This window comes from Amphiura filiformis, chromosome 1 (assembly GCF_039555335.1).
Source record: "Amphiura filiformis chromosome 1, Afil_fr2py, whole genome shotgun sequence".
NCBI classification, from domain to species: Eukaryota; Metazoa; Echinodermata; class Ophiuroidea; order Amphilepidida; family Amphiuridae; genus Amphiura; species Amphiura filiformis.
In genome coordinates this window covers 98,471,627-98,496,375 of record NC_092628.1, presented here as the reverse complement: position 1 = coordinate 98,496,375, position 24,749 = coordinate 98,471,627, and the positions used below count along the sequence as shown (strand labels likewise).

At 35.3% G+C, this 24,749-nt stretch overlaps 1 protein-coding gene across 4 annotated transcripts in view; it reads right to left on the bottom strand.

Annotated features, from left to right (window-relative positions):
- The window catches only part of LOC140159496 (uncharacterized), a 208,664-nt gene that overhangs the window by 160,638 nt on the left and 23,277 nt on the right, over positions 1–24,749 (bottom strand). For 2 of the 4 annotated variants that reach the window (XM_072182988.1, XM_072182995.1), the window contains exons 8-22: positions 24,517–24,630; positions 23,048–23,161; positions 17,948–18,061; positions 16,932–17,045; positions 15,842–15,955; positions 14,751–14,861; positions 13,724–13,837; positions 8,573–8,686; positions 8,061–8,171; positions 7,279–7,392; positions 4,941–5,054; positions 4,597–4,710; positions 3,980–4,090; positions 3,222–3,335; positions 1,449–1,562 (exon numbers count right to left, since the gene is read on the bottom strand). In XM_072182988.1, the coding sequence (XP_072039089.1) occupies positions 1,449–1,562; positions 3,222–3,335; positions 3,980–4,090; positions 4,597–4,710; positions 4,941–5,054; positions 7,279–7,392; positions 8,061–8,171; positions 8,573–8,686; positions 13,724–13,837; positions 14,751–14,861; positions 15,842–15,955; positions 16,932–17,045; positions 17,948–18,061; positions 23,048–23,161; positions 24,517–24,630 (1,701 nt within the window). The remainder of the gene's footprint in view (positions 1–1,448; positions 1,563–3,221; positions 3,336–3,979; positions 4,091–4,596; positions 4,711–4,940; positions 5,055–7,278; positions 7,393–8,060; positions 8,172–8,572; positions 8,687–13,723; positions 13,838–14,750; positions 14,862–15,841; positions 15,956–16,931; positions 17,046–17,947; positions 18,062–23,047; positions 23,162–24,516; positions 24,631–24,749) is intronic. The other 2 variants (XM_072183001.1, XM_072183006.1) reach the window with 1 other exon arrangement.

The window sequence follows — 24,749 nt, the reverse complement described above, 5'->3', positions numbered from 1 at the left end:
GATGATTTAGAGTCATCCGAGGTAAATCGATAAGGAAGTTGATTGATGACCTGATCCAAACCATGTGACAGATTTAAAGGTGTTTGCCATAATGTCCGTGATAAGTTGATAACATCTAACCAAAATCTGTGTTTTTCTGGTTGACATGGTTTAATTAATGACAATTTCAATAAAATGAGCGAGTACCAACTCTGCCATGTTTGTGTGTTGCTCATATGGAGGGAAAATAGTGTACCTTCAGATAATTTTGCTATGTGCCTGGCAAACTTCTATTTAAAGTGTGTGTATTTTTTGCGTTCTGCATGTAACATGTTGTGGCAAAAATGTGTGCTAGGCACTGATAGTGCAAACCTTGTAATGCTCAAGCTTTAGCACAAATTATTGTTCATGGGCTCTCGCTGAAAAATGCTGGAGGTACACAATTTGTTCTTCATGAGTGATAAAATAATATGGTGGATTTAACATAACCTAACACATTGGGTGATTTCTAGTCAGTACTCTTTGGGTACAATCACTTTATACCACACTGACACTGATCTCTCCGGTGATTTCCTTGTCTGGCACAGATTATATCTAGGAACTGGTTTATTTTATCTCTCCATCTTCCTTTCTGTCTTACTTTCTGTCATCTTACTTTCTTCCCATACAATATGTTATGTCAAACCCACCAATTTAAATGGTAGTAGTACATCTACATTCATTTGTGAAGTTTTATTCAAAGCATCTTATGGTTTTATGGGCATTTTATTGATAATTGTAGACACCAAGGTACATACTAATTAATGGTTGCAACGACAATGTCACTGCCACAAATCCCAATATAAACAGGTAATAGATGATGTACATAGAAACAGATGTTACCAAAAGATGACTTAGTCACCCATGTCAGCCCTTTAAGGTGGCTTTATCGGTGTCATGTACAGAACTCCTTGAAATGATATGGGATTTGTGAATTGATGAGAAAACCTTACTTGCCAAATTTTAATTTTTTTCCAACAAAGCGTTCTTGACTTATGCGATTTTTTTTTCATCTCAAAATCCAATTGAATTACTACAGGGAAGGGTTTTTGGCACTTTGCCAATTTCTCAAAATAGCCAAACTTATGAAAACATAAATTTTATTAAATTTAGATGTTAAGATAATTTACCATCCCTGAAAGTTTGGTGATCATAGCACCTTCCTTGTGGGCTACTAAAATCAAAAACTGTCCAAATTTAGGGAATTTAAAAAAAATAAAGAATTGTAAAGACTCTTAAAATAGGTGGGGAAAATACTTTTCTTTGTTATGATTAAAGATTTAAATGAATAGACCTGAGTGATATGACGAAGGCGCTATTTTCCTGCAAGGGTGTTGTTTCCGAGGCAGCTACCTTAAGGAGAACTTAACCAATCTGGTAGTAAGTTCTGGATAATATCAAATCATGATATATTACAAACGTTAACTTACTCTGTTCACAGTTGGGTCCAGTAAAGCCAGCAGCACATTGACATGTGTAACCATTGATCCCATCTACACAGACGCCTCCATTGAGACAGGGGTTGGAAGCACACTCATCAATATCTACAAATCAAATGAATATTAAATTAATAGCAAGGTATCAAACGGATATTTTGTTTTGAGAAGTCCCCTGGCTGACCCCTATCCACACAGTACTTTTACATAGAGTCAGCACTATAAATAAGGTAGCAGTTCATGGATCATGAACTTACAGCCAAGTGAGGATTGATTTCAAAACTCAAGGTGACCATAATGACCGCAAGGATGTTATTTCTTTAATTTAAGATATCAGTGACAGCAAATGGTGCAGAAATATGCAAATAAAACTGATGGCTGGTACAAAATAAAAAGTTGCAACCCTATTGGTTTGTACACATAATTTATGTCATAAGTTTTCACTTTCCGCCAACATGGTCAATGTTTACCATAACAAGCCTCATTGTCTACAGCACTCACTTTGATTGAAGAAGCTGAATAAGGTTATTGTCATGTGCACAAACCAATAGGGGTGCACACCTTAAAATGTGGAAGTGAAAGTTGAGTTCCCTCCCCCTGCCACATACTTGTGATATTTTGTGGCAATCTGCACTTTCACTGACACCATACTAACCTAAAAAAGTATTTTAAATGAAATATTTGTTTGCATATATATGTGATGCGATCAAACAAAATCAGTCAAAACTCAGAAATATTACATTTTTAGTTTTTTATAGAATAGTAAAAAACATGTACAAAGCTGCCTTTTGTAGAAAACCCCATTGAAATTGAACAACCAGTTCTAAAAATATGAGCAATTAAAGAGTTTCAAAAACAGCAGGAAACAAAAGGAATTATATACCTCATATAAAGATTCCTCTCATCTGATTGGTTAAAAGTGGAGTCATTAAAATAGCTGTGCCCCCTTTTTCTATTAAGATGACGTCATAAGCAACAACTGTGCCCCGGGCATAGAATCAACTGTGCCCGGAAAATAATTGGATATTCGCAACCCGAATACACAGATTGCTCGTATACATAGCGCACCCACTACACGGCCGGCGTTGATTACAGTGTTGTAAAAGAGACTATCGCGGTCACAGTTCGCAATGAATTTGACCTCTCCTTGACGACGATCTTTCACCGGCCGCCGTGAGTGCAGTGATTGTTTTCAATCTGTTAGGCCTACATGTCAAGGATTTTACCTGCCAAATGTCACTTTTTAGACAAATTACTACGACCTGGAGAATCGGCAGTGTGTGATGTTAGCACAGAAACGGTAGGGTTGTTTTAGATATGAAATCGGTAGATATCGGTCCAAATACTGCACCCTTGCTCTTGCATGCACTGTGTGCATTTAAGCCTACTTAGGCCTATGGCATGCAGTTAAAAGCTTGTAGGCCTTGTCAGTCAGGAAATCTTTTAACCAATCAAATGAGAAGAATCTATATTATTCGGTATATAAAACAAATATTGACTGCTTAATATTAGGGCACAGTTTAAAATTATAGGCCCGCGGTGATGTCAAAACCATGACTATGCCCTCAGCTTCGCTTCGGCATAGTCATGGTTTTGACATCACCGGCCTATAATTTTAACTGTGCCCCTCATAGCAGTCAATATTTGTATAATATTCCCTTTGTTTGGCTATATCTCAAAATCAATATTTCCGAGTTCCGACTGATATTGCTTGATCACATCACATATATCCTGACATGAACATTTCGGATAAGAATGTTGACTTACTTTGTTCACAGTTAGTTCCAGTGTAGCCAGCAGCACATTGGCATGTATATCCATTAATGCCATCAACACATACACCACCATTCTCACATGGATTGGAGTCACATTCATTAATATCTGAAAAACATCAATTGAACAAAGGGTAAACATACTACAAATGCCTGACTACTGTCAAGATTTATATGAGGCCATATTATTAATGCAATGTGATTTCTTCAGAAATACTGGATCAAATTTAGAAGCATAGATAAGACAAATTGTAGGATAGGCTTTTACGCCAGAAGTTCATAACAATTAACCAGTGAAAGTCTCTATTCAGGGCCACCAAAACTTTCACATTAGCAGATAGGCAAGTTTATCTGCTTGTTCTCTGTTGAAAAGGCGCAGTCTTCAGTGTCAGAACCGTCAATTGGCATGGGACAGCCCATATGTCCTGAAATAGTAAGAGCTACTCCTGACGAAAGCTTGACAGCTCCAAACTGTGAACCCACTAAAAACTTACTAATCACAGATAAGACTTTATCCTGAGTGAGATGCAAAGGTGAATCATGCCACTAGACCAACTTTCAATATACATTTTACAGCAATATTCACTCTCTTTCTATCTTAGATTGGTCTTTGTTTGTTTAAGTAATAATCTGGATTGTTTCTATGTTGCCTGCTTTGAATTAAGATAAATAGGATGTTAACCATAGACGTGATCATATTTCTATCATCATACGTAGACAGTTAATATTTGTATACCATCCAATGTTACTTACTCTGGTCACAGTTTACGCCAGTCCATCCTGGATTACAGGTACATGTATATCCATCAACTCCATCCACACATTGGCCATTACGGCATGGATTGCTAGCGCATTCATCAATATCTGAAAATAATTATAATGCAATGCAATTACTATGTAATAAATGCCAAAAGAAAGATTTTCTGTATTTTACTGTTTTCTCCTTTTTTTTTACTTCCATTATGATATATTAAAGGCTTTTATTCTAGAAGAGGTACCACATTAGTTTCTTAGTTTAGGAATAAACGACACTTGACATTTGCTTTCAACACATTTCCTCTACAATCGTCACAAATATGGGCAATGTGTTTAGTCTAAAGGTCTGTTCATACTATGCTGCATTGGCTGCATTTTTGCCGCAACTTAATACAACTTGTCGCATTTCCGAGTTTAAATGTATTTAACTTTATTGCAATACCGCAGTGCAGTATTTTGCAGTATGATGCAGTGCGGCAACGCAATGCAATTGCGGCATAGTATAAACAGACCTTTTGTAAAGACATCAACATAGGTCAAAGTTCACATCTGGATACCTACACATTCAACAAAAACCCACCCACCCAATGCCATCATATCCTGGGAGTACTCACCAGTTTCACATATGGATCCCTCATAGCCAGCAGCACATATACACTGATATCCATTGATTCCATCAACACATACAGCATTATTTAGGCATGGGTTGGGGTCGCATTCATCAATATCTGAAAATTATCAATGTAAAGGCATCAATTAAAGTACATACAAGAATGCACCACAATACCAATTGCAATTGCAATCAAAATTGCAATGTAAAATTAGGCCCTTTGTTCGAGGGGGAATATGACTATTCAAGGATATATATACTTTAGATTTACATTATAAAACTTTTTTGCCAAATGTATGTTATACACCACCATGTTTGATTTCATACTTTCAGATTGTCAGTACTTACTAATTGAGCAATCCACACCAGTCCAGCCAGGAGCACACAGACACACATAGCCATTGACTCCATCAACACATTGACCGCCATTCAAACAAGGCATTGAAGCACACTCATCAATATCTGAAAGAAAAACAAATAGTCATCTATAACAATCATGTTTGCATGTCACTCATGACTGGTTAAATAGTGTTCCTATGGATTCTTTCCCCACATGATGGGCCAAATTTGATCATAAGTGCATGCTTGGTTTCTGACCTGCGTGCAGTTGGTTGTGTCAATTACACATGCTTAACACTGCATGCACAAACTTGCAGCGCTCACACTAAAAGATGGCAATAATTGTTTAATTACAGGCCTTGGCAAACAAGCCAGAGGTATACTGTTTTAGCCCCATGCATGACAATCCAGCAAGGCACATTTCAATAGCATTGTGCATGATTCTATACAGTCTCATATAATAGTTTAGTCCATTTGAAAGAAATATAGAACAAGCTGAAATGATGCAGCAATGAAAATTATATGAAATCTTCAGTAATTTGACAATAATATTCATATGTTACAGGTTGTCCCAAAAAGATCTTAACACTTGCATGACTAATAATTTAGAAAAAAACGCACTGTGAAAACTATGGGGCATTTTTAAACTGTTCAGTAAAGAGGAATAATCAAGCTCTATTCCACTTAAATCAATGGTGTAAAACAAAATTTATGCTTCGTCTTACAAAGTGGTCAAAAATCAACCTGGATTTTATGACCAGTTTATGACTACCTGAATAAATTGTCACCCTAATAATGAAATCTTGTCTTAAGGGTATTATCCAAAAACAAATGATTGAAACACTGATCACATCATCAGAGTTATTAAAATTCTTTGGATATGATTTATAACTGACTACAAAACACAATAAAGGGTCCATTTCAATAAACTTTACAAAGCTTTGTAAGCCTCAAAATCGTTCGTAACTTACAACAAGTCGTTAAGTTCCATTTACGGTACCCTTTGTAAGTAAATTTATGTCTAGTATTGGGTATTCGTAACTTTGCGAATGGTTACTTGAGTTACGAAGGCTTAAAAGTTAAGTGAAATGAACTTGTGTAAGACAACCAAAATCAGGAATTGAGGGCAAAAACTCAACTTGCCTCAAAATGATTGTGATATTATCATATCAGGTGACAAAATACTAAATTTTATCTACAATGTATTCTTTGCATTTCTCAAACACTCAAAGATCACTAGAAACTAATTTAGTAATATCCTAGTAAGAAAGAATCTTTTAAAAGTATTCCCAAATGTTTATACACAGCACAACAAAGGAAAGCTAAACACTCCAGATGTTCAAATGTTACAGTATTACTACATGAAATCACCACATTCAGACTACTGTGACTTTTCACAGGATTCTAACTACTTGTGAAAGGTATAAGTGGTAATAATATATGGAATAAAAAATAATTATGATCAAATCATTAAATGATGCAAAGAACTTATGTTTATTATGCATGCAAAGAGGAGAGACCTATGGACTACACCATGCTTGTGCGTTGTCATGGAGAGGACAATAGTGTACTTCCAGATTATTTTGAAACATGCACAGCAAATTGTAATTTGAAGTGTGTTGATTATGTGATTAAACCTTTGCTTTAAGCCAAATACCATATTTACTCTATTAAACACTCCCCTCTATTAATACCCCCATCTTTTTTCAAAGAAAAAGTGACCGAAATGTAGAAAATTTCCATGCCAGAGCAAGTAAGCTTAAGGAAGCTTAGAACTGGCATGTCATGGTCGCGAAATTGCATGGACAAATCCTATTCTAACTTACATTTCCATCCAATTCATCACCACATTATAGTATAATGTTCATATATTTAACTAAATAAATCACATTCTTACATCTTAACCAAAAATAACTATAGTGGGAATTCCAATTGAATGAACGCAGCTTTCAATAGCGTGACAAATTTTTGCGTACACTGCGCGATGTACGCCAGCGTGTGTGACTGTGCGTGAGTAACGCGGAAGTAAATCCAACCATGCCAACGCACACTGAACACACTCGTGATTGGATAGCATTGTATCCAAGGTTGTGCGTTCGTGTTGTAGTTTGAAATACGCAATATACGATCGCGGTTGGATCGAGTGCAGCTGTTAAAAGCTGCGTTCATTCAATTGGAATTCTTACTATAACTTTTATTTTGTAAGCTAGATTTAAGAGTATAATCATGGGTAATTTCAATATCCTAGCACATAAGATAACAGAGATGTGATGATGGAGGTAGAACTTTTTGAATGACCCTCATAGATCACAGTTTGTGTGTGAACTTTTCATATTAAGATCCTTACTTGTATCACAGTTAACACCAGTCCATCCAGGTCTGCATATACACAAATAGCCATTGACTCCATCAAAGCATTGACCACCATTCAGACAAGGCATGCTTTCACATTCCATAATATCTGAAGAAAAAAGGAAGGAAGGAAGGAAGAAAAAAGAAAGAAAAAGACAAGATGTTAATAATTTCACAAGAAGAACCGAGAACATGCAATGTAACTGGGGAAAACTTTATTTTGATTGAGGGGTAGTATTAGACATGTAGTACATTAGTATCAGTGGCGTAACTAGGGTTGGTAGCGCCCGGGGCAAGAAACAAAATTGGCGCCCTTACCCCCCCTCCTCCCCGAGAATTTTTTAATACCGCATACGAAATTTTGGACAAATAAGGCCTACCACTAATTAATTTTGGTTACTAGAAGTTGAATATCAATCTTAAAATGTTCTTTCAATTGATTTTGAGTTGAAATGCGCGCGAAGCGCACAAAAATTTTGACCTTCATCCCTTGGAGGGGCGCAGAATTGATGCTGGTCCTGGCTGAATTGGTCAATTTGGCGCCCCCCTAACGGTAGCGCCCGTCCTGTCAGAGTAAGACAGGAAATCAATAACCTGCAACATGCTATACAGTTGTCAATACCCCATAATACAGTCACAGAGTGATCTCCAGAAATCAAGCTCAAAGCTAAAAGTGCCAATACCAAAGCATCCAAAATCCCGCAAAGCAATCAGAACTTTTCTACTCAATATTGTAACAAAATATCACACCATATCCCCCATACTTCAGTCACTTACCAATTTCACAGTTGACTCCTTCCCATCCTGGATCACATACGCAGGTGTAGCCATTGACACCATCAATGCATACACCATTCTGACATGGGTTGCTAGCACATTCATCAATATCTGGAAAACAAATAAGAGCAGATTGATGTAGGGTTGTTTTAATCCAAAGGAAAGGAATGGCAAAAAGAAACTTTGAATTCATTTCAAGTCGAACTTAATCTTGGCAAGCATGCATCAGCAGATACATGCATGCTTCTATAGTGATGGCAATGATGCCCAGGTGCCAAGTATTTATGTCAATTTTGCTTTCTTTTGGTATTTTCTCCTTGTTGATATTCCTTGCAACTTTGTTTATCATTTGAGCGATCTTTCATAAAATTCATTTTAAGTACTTCTTGAAGGTGAAGACTTGCCTGTTCTGCGGACCATGGTAAGAACCTGACAGCAGTAACAATGTCATGTGGTCAGGCTCCCTCTGACCTTCCCCAATTATCACAATTTTACCATAAAAACACACTTACCAACTTCGCAGTTGACACCAGTCCATCCAGGTTGACAATTACATGTGTATCCATTGATTCCATCGATACATAGACCACCATTCAGACATGGGCTAGAGTCACACTCATTCACATCTAAAAGGGGAAAAAGTTATGACATCTCAATATCTGTTCCATTGATCAAAACAATATCCAAGATTGTGTGAAACACTGCATAATTTATTGAAAATTACAGTTATACGCCACCCAGGACCTGCACTGTATTCTGTAAGTATGTACTATCTCAAAATAGTCAGTGGGTATATGAAAGGGTGGCATACTAAATACTAAACTTGCACCGAAAAAATGTTTCATCTGCAATTCAGTCAAAGAAGTAAATTTGAATGCCATTTTATTTCTGTAATAGAGGTTATCTGTATTCTATAAGCTGCATATCATATCAGCGACTGCTATACCTTGTTTAGGACTTTCAAAAGAAGTACCTGCATGTGCAACCATTTCAAAATAGCCCGCCAAAGTCATGCAGGTAACTCCAAAGTTGTGCATTGAATTGGTTTCAATACTACGGGAACCAGCGCCTTTTGTTAGAAGTCACACATGAGTAAAGTGGATAACCTCTATTGACCAAAGTGGCTTTTCATAACTGCATTTTATTGGAAGTGATAGAATCCTAAGTTTGATACCTCAACTTATTTGTAAAAGAATTCTAACATCCTTCCATAGGTTATATATTATTATATACTTCATTAAAATATTCTTGTTCATTGATGGTTAAAAGTGGATCACATAACCAAAGATAGTTCTACCATCAGTACCATCCGTAAATAGTACCATTGTACAATTGGTACTTCACCAAACGACAAATTCTGAAAATAATGACGATATGATTGGTACATCTAAATGGGAGGCTTGAATCTGATACTGGTTTGCTTTCTATATGGGAAGAACATGCTTAAGGAATGTTATGGTGAAGTGATAATTGTGCAAAGAAATAGGACAGGCAGAGTTTACACATAGATTATATACTTCACTGTATGAAATGATTAAGGGCTAGGAGTCAAGTTGGAATAAGAAATGAAACATTCACATCATGCATGGACATACAAACAAAATAATGTGCTATGACATGGGATGGAATGGATCCATAATAATAATAGATTAACACTTAACATGCAATTTGAAAATAATGTTGATTTTTAAAATAAACTAGAATGAGTAAATACAAGTTATTCATAAGTTCATAAATATATGCAGAGCATGAGATCCAATCAAAGTTATTTATTTGCCAAAACGCAAACGCGATGCGTGGTTACTATAACAACTTTCGCACAAGAACAAACAACTGACGCACACACAACTTCTGTATTTGAACATTGGTTGATTATGTGCTTTGTAATTGGTCACTATAGTTTAGTTAAATTTAGTTTAGTTTTTATTTAGATATCACTTTTACAGCAGTGGCACTCATCAATCTGATGGTGCATCAAAAAATCACTATTTGATTCTTTAAAGGGAAAAATTTAAAATTGTATTTTGTTTTTTAATGAATGAGATTAATGATATTGCAGTTATTTTTCAGGTACTGTCAAAAATCTAACCATTTTGCTTGGACCTACAAGCAGTCATCAAAGGACTTAAAAATTGATGCATATCACAATTAGTTTATGCTTAAAAATCTAGTATCATTTTCTTTGATGCCATACAAAACAGGGCTTAGATATGCCAAAATAAAAGTAGGCTATTATAGTTTGCACATGATTCACAATTCATTGTTATGATATGAAAATGATATAAACATAAAGAAAACTGTCATTTATCTTGGTATTTGCATACTACATAATTTTGTTTCCCAAACTGATCCCTACTTTTAATTGATGTTGATTAAAGTATTTACTTTCAAATTACGCTCTATAGTAGCAACTGACAAATGTGCTTTGGAAGCAATTTGTGAGGACAACAACGGTCGGTGCACTAGTGTAAAAACAGTTGAATCAGTTGGAATAAGTTTCTGACATACACATTTATTGAAAAAGAGAGGTGTATTTATGATTTGCAACTATTATGTGAAACTACCTAAAATGTTATACAAAATGTGACTAAAACTTCAAAAACTACAAAATCATCTGTAATGATTGTTAACATTCAGTCTGTGATCACTTGTGTGCACTACCTTATGACCTATGCTAGACTTGTAGTACAATTCACATACTCATTCATGAAGAGTTAACATGGCTTTGATTATGAGTACGAGTACAGAATATTCATATCCATAATATTGGTTTAATTGCACAGCTGCATCTTATACACTACCAGATTCTTAGAGGTACACTTTCGTGCAGCTCCTTCATTGGTACTCCAGAATACCTGTGTGGGTACTCTGGAGTACAGTTGACACGTTGGTACTGGACTGGTGCTGCACTGGTACAGCATCATAGGAATCTGGTAGTGTAAATATGGGCACACATGAAATTTAATGAGTAAATGTGTGGAATATAAAGGTACTACAGCATGCCAGATGGGTATATCCCAGGTACAAAGAGCATCATCATGAGCTTAATATATTAAGCTTAATATTAAGCTCATATTTATACTTCAAGAGTATGTAAATTGACTACAAATCTGGATGGTACTACATGTATGTGGTGGTACTAAACTTCAATCAGCTAAAACATTGCACACAGCACACTGGTGTACAGGTGTTTTCTAATACAAGACCAAATATTAATTGTGCTTTTGTTCTTGTTTTATTTTGACATAGTGAAACAAGCCATTCTTCTATATACCGTACTAAATTTGAAAAAGAAATGTATCTCTAACTTTGAAAATTCCTAAATTATACTTGTCTAATTGGACAGATCAAAACTTGCAATGATAAAAACATCGGGTTTATCAATAACTGAAGTATATCAAATGAATTTCACTTCCAAGAGAAATGTCAACAAATCTGATAGTTCACTTCATTTCAATATTTTGAGTGCAACACTTCACAAAGCAATCAGTTTTTTTAACAGAAATAATTTTCATTCCAGCAATATAAAAGCACTGCAGGCTTTTGGCGCCAATTTAATTTGTCTTTGGCAGAGGTGGGTCCAGGAATTTGTAAAATGGGGGCACAATCAAAGTTCTTGTCACTTTTATAAAAACCATGAAGTGGCCATCGCCCAACAAGGTGTGGTGTGGCGTCTCAGAAATTTGACACATTTTCAAATTAAATGCCTAATTCAAGCCATTTTGCAGGCCATTTTTATACTATTATTGTTATCATTGCTTAAAACAAAAAGTTTTTAAAAATAAATCTCAATTGAAACCTTTTCTACCATTATTATTACTGTTTGACGCATGGTGGTGTATGAGGGAGAGGATTTCTTTTTTTTCCCCTTTTTTATGGCAATATTTTTTTTGTTTTTTATTCAAAAAGGAGGGCATAGGCTCGATGTGCCGCTGCCTTGATCTGGCAAGAGTCTCTGGTACCCAGAGCCTTTTTTTATTTCAATAGCTCATACTAAATGACTGTATTATAATGACAACTCACCTTTATTCATGATACTGCACAATAAGCTGAGGATCACTTACATTCCAAAAGTTGTTCAACAAACATTTCTGCAGCACCTAAAAACTTAACTTAAAAAAGCAACTTTCCTGGAAAAGAAATTTTCACATTGTTTTTTTCTACAACTAAACAAAAACAACATTTATACACACAACAAATACAGTACTGAAGACTAAAACTGAAGAAAAACATGCTAAAACTGAAAATCAATGACTGAAAATTGTCAGTTTCATTTAGTCACTGTGTAATGTAATTTGGCGGTTTTCTTTCAGTCCAACAAAACATGACAAACGAGAAAACCAACAAAACAAAATCCAACAAACATGTAAATTAAGCTGCAAGCATGCACACACAGAAAACAAACACTACAAACAGAAAACAGGGACATGTTTAAGAAAAAGTCACTCAGGTGCTAGAAAAAAACAAACAAGAAATAGATGATGTGCACTGAGTGCAAAGTAATCAGATGAAATTAGATGTAATTTTATATTTTTATGGAAGAAATGTGTGAGAAAAGTGCCTGGATGCAGGTAGATATGGGGTGCATGGTGGCAATGGGGTTATTACATCTCTTTTTTTCTTCAATAATGACAATTTTGCTTGCAGGGTACCAGTATGGTTATTAGCTTTTTCCTCCTCAAATTCCTTATTAATTCAAATTCCCAAATGTCATCATGACCATGTAGGTCCATTAGTGACATTATTATAAAGGATAAAAATCACAAATTAGCAAACAAATCTTCTTAATGGACTACAAACAATGAGTATCATCCCCTCCTCAGTTAAAACTCTACAAGCTCACTCAATGACACTGCTAACAAGATCAAATTCTTAATTACTAGCAATCATAATTATGCCTTTGTATCATCCCTTCCTCTTTAAAACTCTATAAGCTCACTCAATGACACTGCTAGAACAAGATCAAATTCTTAATTACTAGCAATAATAATTATGCCTTTGTATCATCCCTTCCTCTTTAAAACTCTATAAGCTCACTCAATGACACTGCTAGAACAAGATCAAATTCTTAATTACTAGCAATAATAATTATGTCTTTGTACTGTCCCTTCTTCTTTAAAACTCTATAAGCTCACTCAATGACACTGCTAACAAGATCAAATTCTTAATTACTAGCAATAATAATTATGCTTTTTTTAATCATCTTTTGTTGAATAATGTATCTTTTACTCCATAAACCTTGACAAACTAAGTAATGGGTTTAAATCTAAGTCACAGAACATCATTTGATGTTCATAAATCCTATAATTCTTGTAGGTTTAATCATTTTTTAAATTTGGTAACCTCAACTTTGCTCCACCCCTATTGCCTTTAACTATCCATCTACTGAGGATCAAATCTCAGCATTTATATTGTTTGAAAATGAACAGAAAATCAACCCATCTTGGTTTAAATCACTCTTTATTTATCCCATCCAAACTGCCTCCCATGAAATACAGATTCCGATCCAAATCTATCTGTGTTGTTTACTCACTGTGCAATGTGTACATACAGTTTATATCACTGGACAATTGTATGTGTATCCAATGATTCCTTCTTCACATACATTACCAGTCAAGACATCAAGTCTAGAAAGAAAGGAATATTATACCACCACAACTTACTTGTTTCACAGTTGACACCAGTCCATCCAGGTTGGCAATTACATGTGTATCCATTGATTCCATCAACACATTGAGCACCATTCAGACATGGGTTGGGGTTGCATTCATTAATATCTGGAAATAAATGAATTGATCCAGGTTAGCACGGACTGACTCTACTGGTTTATACTTAAATAATGTAATTTTACTAGAGTTTCTTAATGCTTCACCGATTTTGAAACTAAGCTAAAATAACTTACACTGGGTTTCAGAGAAGAACGGCACTCCCTTGCTCAGATTGACACAAGCGCCCTGTTAATGAGGGACATACACAGAGCTTTGGGTGTCCTTCAAGGGCGCCTATCTGCGTCAACCAACGTTTGGATGCATAATCGGCCTATCAGATTATCAGTCTGTTGCTATGATTGTCAGACGATTGATTCAGCCAATCAGAACCCCACTTTTGTGTTTACGCTCTGCACGCTCTGAAAATGTAAACAACTGCCATTCTTCTCTGATGTAATTTCTTCTGCTGTTTAATCTAGTACACCCTACACCACAAGGACAGTGCACTATTGATACTCAACATGTTTACAATCAATCACATCACCACACTTTGATTCCCCTGCATTCCTCACCCATCATCAATCAGGTTTTTACTGCTTCACTTGGGGAGGGAGGAAACCTTTCAGCTGCTTATGGTCAGATTGTGATCGCATGTGCTGTATTGTAGCTTGCATGGTGTCACCTGTTAAATCGTCACCCATACTGTTTCTACTGGGCACAGTATATTGCCAACTACAAACCACCTCAAAATGTAGATAACGGTTGACGGTGAAATTACCCAGCAATATCCGGCATCATATTCACCATATCTGTTTGTACTTGGGCCATTACCACATATTATCTTAGATCATCTCACATCACCATTACCCACTACCCCTTTGCTCAGTAGAAACATTTTGAATGATTACAGACAAACTGAGCTACCATGTCATGGCCATTATGAGCTTACTGATCATGTCTTATTCATTGGACCACTACTTACTCTGATCACAGTTGATTCCTGTCCATCCTGGGTCACAGAGACAGGTGTAGCCATTGATACCATCAATACATTGTCCATTCAGGCATGGGTTGCTAGCACACTCATCCACATCTGAGTAGGTAGGTAGGTAGAATGCAAGAACAGCCCCAAATAGAACACAGGCAACAAGGAGAAAAAAGGAGGGAAAGGGTACACACAACCAAACATTAGTTTCAAGAAAACAAAATCAATCATAATACCTGTAAAATGAAAGTTAGATATTAGTAATGTGAGTAGACTTTGAATACATACAAAAAGATTCACTAGAAACAGCTAGTGGCTCTTTTTGTATGGAATGGGTTAATCTTTGTTAGGTAATGTTACGATGAAATCACACAACTAAATCTAATTTGTTTTAGTAGTAGTGGATGAAATTTGTCGCAATCTGAGCAAAGCTTTGATGAGTACATCAAAGCAAAACTCTGATTGAGACATATATATCAACAACAACAATGTGTGGTTTGCTGACAATGAACTGGGTGTTATTTGTAGAGATAAAAGCACCTCCGGTACAAATGCTGCAGTCAGGTCTCTGTAAGCTTCTATTAAATAACAATAGCAACCACTGATTCAACTGATGATTAATGACAACATTGAGCTAAAATTTCATTGTGTCAAAACAATACAAATCTTTGCTCAACGTCAATCCAATAACCATTACATTGATCAGTTGTTGCTATTTTTATTATTATTTTCCTGTGGAGAAAAACTCTTTGAGTTATGTGATTTAAATCAACACCATCACCATGTTTTGCTGCACGTCTGTCTGTTTGCAATCCCGACTGATTCTTGATGATAAGTAATGCTAATAAACTGTGAACAGTAAGATTAATATCAGACACACTGTATACTTACCTAGGTATCTCACAGTTCTGAATGCGTAAAAAGAATAAACATAATCAAAGACAAACAACAACAGAAACTGTGATCAAGTTAGACATTAGAAGTTATCACACCAAAGGTGAAAGATGTGGTTTATGATGTTAGAGCGCCACCCGGAGGCAGGCGATGGATGTCGGCACATCATACGTCGTGCGAGGGCGTGATCTTACTGGTTTCGCAATTGACTCCCGTCCATCCTGGTAGACACTGGCAGACGTAGCCATTGACACCATCAACACAGGTAGCACCATTTCGACATGGGTTGGACGTGCACTCATTCGTATCTACGGACAGAATAAGAAACATCAACAATCAGTACAATACACAGGAGCAAAATAAACCATGCCAAATATTAATAATTGCAAGCAAATCTTAAGATATTTTGAAGAAGAGGTCATCGAGTTCACCTCAACCTGATTGTAGAAAGGGTGAGCTCTATTTGCACTTACATTTTACTTTGTCTAACCACAGGATAATAATAATAATATTTGATTACATTGACAATTTTGCACGAACATAAAGCAGCACTGTGGAATATACATCAAATGACAAAATATAATACATCACAATGCATATGGCAAAGGCACAAAAAATGCAATAATAATTTAATTAAGAGCAAAAAGCATGTTAAAACGTGAAATATGCATTAGTATGCAGTGTATATTGCACAGAGAAACTGCATAGAATCACAGTGCCAAGAGCAATAAGAACGTATCTCTAAAGGATGTCTAACACAGTATCAGTTGGCCTGACGATACATCCAGGATAGTAAGTCCAGTAGATCAGATTATAATCTTGAATTCATAGTTATTACTACCTGGATGAATGACAATCGTATCACAGTAAGATACTTTCATCCTTTTCAGGCTGTAATTGTTATCAATTCTGTACAGGTAAACAGTATTATAGTTCAATCAGTACCAAGCAAGCGAGACTCATAGCGACAAAAAGTTACACTTAAAAGCAGAGGTGCAAAATATAAGTGTGATGCACAATACTTGCCAAAAGCCACACATAAGCCTGATTTACTTTTGTATATGGAGGAATAAAACCAAAGTTGGAACTGATTAAACTATAGTTTGATGAGGCATGTGTTCTGTTCAATCCTAGGTAAGTTTAAAGTGTATTGATTTAAGATTTTCCCCATTGCAATCGCAAAACCTATTGACATCTTGCAAGACAATGGAATGGGTCCAAATTTAAAGATTGATTGTAATTATGGAACATCAACTATAACGTACATCATTTTACTATACTTACTCTCTGCACATCGGGCTCCAGCAAAGCCAGCAGGACATATACAGGTATAGCCATCAATACCATCAACACACACAGCACCATTCAAACAAGGATTGGATGCACACTCATCAATATCTGAAAATGAATAGGAAATCCCTCAATTCATTAGTGAACCAATATTAAGGCCATCTCTGGGGTACATGCGACACTCCGTATATCGGAAGACAATGACCTTAATGGGAAACATATTACAGGGAATGTGAATTTCAATGAGGTTACTTAAATGGGGACTCCATTTGAAATCTACAAGTGTGAATTTTAACTGGAATAGCCCATTGTGGTTTCATTGCAATGCCAACAGATTTGCAGTGTTATAGCAGGCCTTGCCGTCTAGATTATAAAGGCGAGTTTAAATCACTCGCTTGCAAGATGCTAGGCAAGTGGTCGAATGCTCTAGTGGTCAATTCACTAGATCTAAAAGGTCATTCATATCAATATGAACACAGACCCTAAAAAGAAGTATGAAACCTTTCCGCACTACACTCCCTCTCTTTCGTTTTCATGGATAATTTATCACGCTAAATAAAATACATTGAAAGTGCCAAAACTTGTAAATTGGATTCAATTTTGGGTCATTTGCTACAAGCTATATTTAGTATCTATGGCAAGTGGAAAATTGCTCACTAGAAATTGAGTTTGGGCGAGCGGTGGCGAGTGAGAATGATTGCTCGCCTCAAATGGCAAGACCAATTATAGAAAATGCCTCACTATGTTGGCTGAATACCTCAACTACTAACTATGAGGCTCCTTGATTCCATCCAGAGCAAAGCACTGATGATTATTGGTGTAGATCAGGTATTTAACTGAAGGCCTATATATATAACACCACCATCTTCCCGATCCAACTCATTAGCTCAGTTGGTAGAGCATGGATCCGGTGATCCAAAGGTCCCAGGTTCAAATCCTTTTTTTCACTGGCTGTCATTTATGTATGTGAAGACTTGAATTAAAAACCATTTTGCATTAATTATACTCACTCGTTTCACAGTTGACACCAGTGAAGCCTGCAGCACATTGACATGTGTAACCATTGATTCCATCAACACAGATACCACCATTAAAGCAAGGATTTGAAGCACACTCATCAATATCTGTGAATAAATTATGCAAATAATACACCCTTAGTATACATGGTCTACATTGGACAGCACAATAATGTGAATCCATTTCACAAACACAAATACTGCAATACCAGCATCGCCTTTGTACTATATTTCTTCTATATTTCACATTAAATTAGATGGTGACTATAAAAGACCAAAATAACTTATAAAAGCAACAATAATTCCTCTCCCACAACCACCTAACCCTCCCATCCTACCCCGCCCACCCTGTGGATTAGAAAATACCTCAACAAGGTCCATGTAAATTTATTTTACACTGCTTGTCACAAACAACCCCACCACCACCACAAACATACACATGCCTATCCACCCACCGTGTTAAGCTTTGTATTGGTTATCAAACATGAATAGCCTAGTTCAGACGGGCTTAGGCCAACACAAGCTACCTGTGAGGTAGCTTAGTGTTAGCGCCCATCTGAACAAATATCGTGATAACAAACTTGAAGCTTATCACTAAAGCTTTACCACTGAGAAATCTTTTGTAGTAGCACACTAACGAGACGCAATAGCTGCAGCGTATATGAAGTGCTTAAAGTTAACATCCGTGAGGAGGTACCGTGTGGACAAGTATCAGTGTTAAACGATGACCTCGCACCACCTACCTCCATATTACACGAACACGGAGACAAGCTCCCGTCTGAACAAGCCTAAGCTACATTTTAGAAGTACGTACGATTGATTGGCATAACATTAAAAAAAATTAGGGTAGGTAGGTCAGGATTTTTTAAGCTGTGAATTGCGTTTGATATTGTCTTGGAACTTTTTTCTCCTTTTTTTTTAAATTAATTTTTTTTTAATGTTTTTTTTTTTTGCAAAAAAAGTCAGGGTTGGGCCTAATTTTAGCTTCTCCCTTTCAATTATATTTTACTCATATCTAACATTCCTTCCTTTTAGCTAAACTAAAAGGAAGGAATGTAATAATAGTACAAAGCATATTAATATCCCAGTATTTATCTGAAGGTTAAACTAATTTTCATACCTTTCAATATACTTGTTTGATAGCCCATCTCTAAAAATAGTGCTATTTCTTTTTGGTTTTTTGTGCTCTATAAATGTCAGTGATTGATTGAAATTTTTGTAGAAGTAAATGCATAAAGCAACCATACATACCTCACACTCTAGTAAAAATAGCTTATAAATTTTAATGAGCAATTTAAATTTTGTCACATGTTCACTACAGCAAAATGGCTTTCCAGGAAAAGGAACTAAATTTTATTCATCAAGAAATCACCAAATGTGATCATCCACAACTAATCCACTGTACAATTGAATAATTGAGTATCTTAGGTTATTAAACATTGAAATCTCATTTAAACAAGCTTTAAAATGATATATCACTTGGAATTTTTACTATGAAAACTTTGAAATCTGATTACTGTATTCCTGATGAATCTCTTCAACAATGATATATCACTTGTCATAACTGCTTGGGAAATGGATACTCAATACTTTTTTCTTGAAATTCCTTTGTTTTCTATTGATTTCTGTATTAATGCTTATTGGACCATATCTCTGAATAAGATCTGGCGTTCATGGTGGATGGTCAGAAATGTATACAAATCACTAAAAATATTTACATGTAGTAATCTCCTAGGAAAAAATAATGCTTCAGGACAGACTTTGTTAAAGATTGAAGCTTAAAAAGATTTAGACCCTGGATCCTCTTTGGGTTTAGACAAACTCATCTTCTCAAGGAGCTTTTCAAGTGGAAACTTTAATTGCATTTGGCATTGCACCAATAATATGATCACATATCTGTTAAATTAGCCATAAAAATTAGTTTAAGAGTTAGTTTGTGTAATCCAAAGCTTTACTAACAATAGCATATAGGTATATGTTTAGCAACAATTGATAAGAAACTGGATCAAGGCCACATAGCTGAAACATGGCTGAAGTCAGCACAATTTTGAATGTCCTTGTAAAATGAGACACATAATAGCTAAAATAGTATGCAAATCCATTTTGAAAATAAAACAACAAAAACTCAAAGAATGGAATGGGGAGTGGTCACTTCACTTGTATGAAAATATATATCTGTGCCCAACAGAACATGAAAAGGTTACAAGAGATGGCTTTCTTTTAATTAAAAAAAAAAGGGGGGGCAGGGTGATAAAGATCTAAAATTATGAGATTTGTCCTGCAAGTTGTTTTGCATTAAGGAGAGGTGTACTTTGGTTTGAGTAAACCTTTGTACATGCTTTCTCAGCTGACAAAAGTTTACTCAAACCAAAGTATGCCCTCTCCTTTTGTGCCCGCCATACTTCAAAAAGGCTTATTGAGAGCTGCACAGTCTTTTATCAATTGTTAGAACTATCTTTTCAAATCTCCAGTTTTTTAAAACTGTTATAATTTGTGTTTACCCAATGGATGTGGGTCTCGTTTACCATGTATTTCACACTGTGCTGTGCCTGAAGGAAATATGCTGACATATCAAATATTTTACAGTGTCACAACTTAGTTCTGGTTTTTAGCTTCATTCGTTTTCCATTGTAATCCAGATTAAACAAGATCAAATATTTCACAGCTTCGGTTTTTAGCTTCATTCATTTTCCATTGTAATCCAGATTAAACAAGATTTTACAGCATCACATCTTAGTTCTGGTTTTTAGCTTCATTCATTTTCTACTGTAATCCAGATTAAACAAAAGCAAATATGTTCATTCATTCACTCCACAAAAGCAGCAAAGGTGATTTTTTAATGGCAACTCCCAATTACCCTCCAGTCACCTTTTTAATCCATATATTGAACTTTTTTCATTTTTTCTAGAAATCTTCAATGTTTCATTAAGAGTGACTCATATCAAATACGCATAATGTCCTAGTTCACTATATCCAGGTTAGGGAAATCAGGTTAAGATTACTATAGAAGACAAGGTTGCTACGTCGGCACGCAAACCACTTTTAAGATTACTATACATGTACTTATGTGTTTGACCTTCAAACTAATACTGAATTGTACTTTGAATAACAGGTTATGTATATTTAAAATACATAAACAGGTTATGCATTTCAAATACATTGTTATGTATTTGAAATACATAACACAGGTTATGGAATTTGAAATAATACATAACAACAATGTATTTGAAATACATAACCTGTTATTTAAGTATGTGTAGACTGCAAATCTTGGTTTCTACTTACATACTTCTTCAAGCTTTATAAGCCAATGCAAATGACTTAAAATCGGTAAGCACTTTATTATGAATTTCTTGCCGGTTTTTTATTATTTTGCCAATATTTTTGGTAAAACATTGTTTTTTCTTTGTTTTAAAAATGTGGGTCAAAAAGGATGTCATCATTTAGTATAGGTCTTCAGCTTTCATTTGATACCAAAATTTATGTTTCTGGGACATGCGATCCTCATGCTATGGTCTTTCAATGGAAAGGGGGGAAGCAACACATAAAGAAAAGGCAAATGCAAGAAAAATGGCTTTAAAGTTGTAAAATGACATGTTTAAGGACTTGGTTTGGCTCAGAAGATGCTAGAATTGGGTGCTTTAGACATAAAAGAATATTTTGTTTTCAATGGTAGGTTAAAGTAAACATATTAAGGAATCAAAAAATAATAAAGACTGAAAAACAAAATCTGCAAGGTTTTTTCACCCCTTTCCCAACTTTGACTCACCATATCTCAAAAAAAAATTTTCAATTTTTTTTCAATTTTGACTAAAATGTTGGATATTTTAAGGTATAAAAACATCCTTAAAAGATCTTGATTCAAAAATTCTATGGGGTTGATGTTCATTTTTCATATTTCATGGCCAAAAAGGAGGGCCTGAAAATAATTTTAGGTCTGAAAGGGGGCCCTGAAAAAAATATGTAAATTTTTCTTTTTGCATCAGGCCCCCCTGTTACAAGTGTTTGTGAACGGTCCCTTAGCATGGAAAATCATATTTGGGGCTTTTCTCAAAAACTGTTAATTTTTGCAGAAATCTGCCATGCTAGCTGGATTCCTTGCATCATATCCTTTCTGAAAATATATACTTTAATGCTTTTAAAGATACAAAACAATGTCTAAAATATCCTGTAAAATCAGTCATTCCCAGAAATATGGGGTAATTAACGAAAGAATACAAAGCCATGAAGCCATTGTGCAACCACTCATGACCAAGCATAGCTGGATTCCTTGCATCATATCCTTTCTGAAAATATATACTTTAATGCTTTTAAAGATACAAAACAATGTCTAAAATATCCTGTAAAATCAGTCATTCCCAGAAATATGGGGTAATTAACGAAAGAATACAAAGCCATGAAGCCATTGTGCAACCACTCATGACCAAGCATACCCTCGTTAAATAATTTCAATCATCTTTATGGCTTTTCTCACCAAACAGTCAAAACAATAATGACCCAAAAAATGTTGACTATGTTTTTACATGTAATGTTGATTATACATTACACGCTTTGATTTGCATTATTATGTTAACTCTCTTGGATTAATGTCACCATAAAAACTTTGTAACACAATAAAACTCTATCCATGACTAACTTGTTATAGTGTGCAAGATGCATACAATATCAATTGTTAGGTTTGAGACTGAATGTAAAAATGTGAAATAAGGTCAAGACAGCATAAATCTGGAAAAACACACCACACTGAACTTTGATACATATTAAAATCATATCAAAGATGGTTTTGTTCCTTTTTTATTTTATTTTTTCTTAAATAATATTATTTCAAATTACACAACTCCTGAGACATAATAATGTGCATTTGATTTAACCAATCAACTTTCTTCATGGAAGTTCAGAATATTGATCTTGGTATCAGTATTTAGTTATGGTTCAAAATGTATGCGGAATATTATACTGAATTTGCTCAATTTGAAACAAACAAAAAGCATTCAGCAGCTATTTGGCCTACATAGTAATTTCTAATTTGCCCCAAAATGGCCCCAAATGCCATTTTGTCATTTTTGACACAGTAAGACTTTCATACAAACTTACTAGTTTCGCAGAAGATTCCTGTGAAACCTGGCACACAGTTGCAGACAAATTGGTTGATACCATCAATACAGGTTCCAAGGTTCTGACATGGGCTGCTGGCACACTCATTGATATCTGCAATCATCAAACAATAGCTTAGTTGTAGACATTGTCAATTTAAAAGATCTGAAGTTCAATTTTTATTAAATCAGCTTAAAAATAAGAAATTTGAAAGAAAAAAAGCTATTATAATCTTGATTTAAGAAACAAGAAACAAGATACAAGACATGCACATGCAATTCTTTCTTTTTTACAGTCCACATCTCCATAAAAATAATTCCTTGCAGAAAATGCTGCCAACAGTAAGTTACTGTTGAACAGCCAGAATGAATAAACTAATTAGTAAATTATAAGTTGGAATACATTTATCAAAATTTCATATTTAACATCTCTACATAGTGTATGAAAGTTATTATACTTAGTATTCTGAGTTGATAGGATGAACAAATTTTTTATCTTTCCCCTGAGCAGTCAGCACACAAAAAAGTTTTAAAAAACCCAGTGCATCTGGCTGGATTTGATCTAACCTAATACCTATAGATTTATATCTTCTGCTCTTCTCCAGTGAGCCTCTGTGGCTCAGTTGGCTAAAGGGCTGTGCTAGTGTTATTAAGGTCACTGGTTTCAAATCCGGCCAGATACACTGGTGTTTTTTTTCCAACATTTATGTATGCTGGCTACTCTGGGGAAAGATAAAATATTTGTTCATCCTTAGGCCGTATAAAATTAATGTTTTGGTTCTCGTCCCAGAGGATTTTCATGAATTGATGAGGGAGGGAGGTGTTTTTTTTTGTTTTCAATGTAAAATTAGCATTGTCAGTAGTTTTCGGTCTTCTCCAACAGTGCTCGAGAAACGATGAGGCCCTTTTTTTTTTTTTCAAATGTGTGATTCTGAAGGATAAACCCCCTAGAGTACCACAAAAGACTTGGAAGTGATGCTTGTTCTCTAATAAACTTATTTATATGTATGAAGATTTCATAAATCATTCCAAAGTCAACAAAATTGAAAAATCTATAAAAAAAAAAAAATATCTGACAAATCCCAGAAATTGAGGAGGGAGAGGGGACGAGAACCAAAATATTCATTTTACACGGCCTTACACAGCCCCTATTATTATACCTTGTGTGGCTTCAAATTCCATTGTAACCCAAGATGCATATGTGTGTGACTGGTGAGAGAGCATTCCTATTTGTCCCACTTTTACATGTGTGTGAATTAAGCTGAACGGCATGCACATATCCATGCTCCACAACATAAAACATGCAGTGCGTTCACTACCAAGCTTGAAGCAACACATGGAATAACTATACACATAAACTAATGACAAGTGACACTTACCAAAACTTGACATTTATGTTTACATGTATTGGCAGATAATAATGCACTGTGTATTATTTTTTGTTTGTTAGTATCTAGGTGTATAACTTACTGATTTCACAGTTGACTCCAGTGTATCCTGGGACACATGCACAAGTATATCCATCCACACCATCGATACAAGTGCCACGATTTAGACATGGACTACTGGCACATTCATCAACATCTGATCAAAAGCAAGAGAGAAATTAGCTTTTACAAGTATTTATAAAAAGAATCAAGAATTGAACCAAATATATTCCAATTTAGTGACTAGACTTCACGGTTAATGCTTATATGACATGT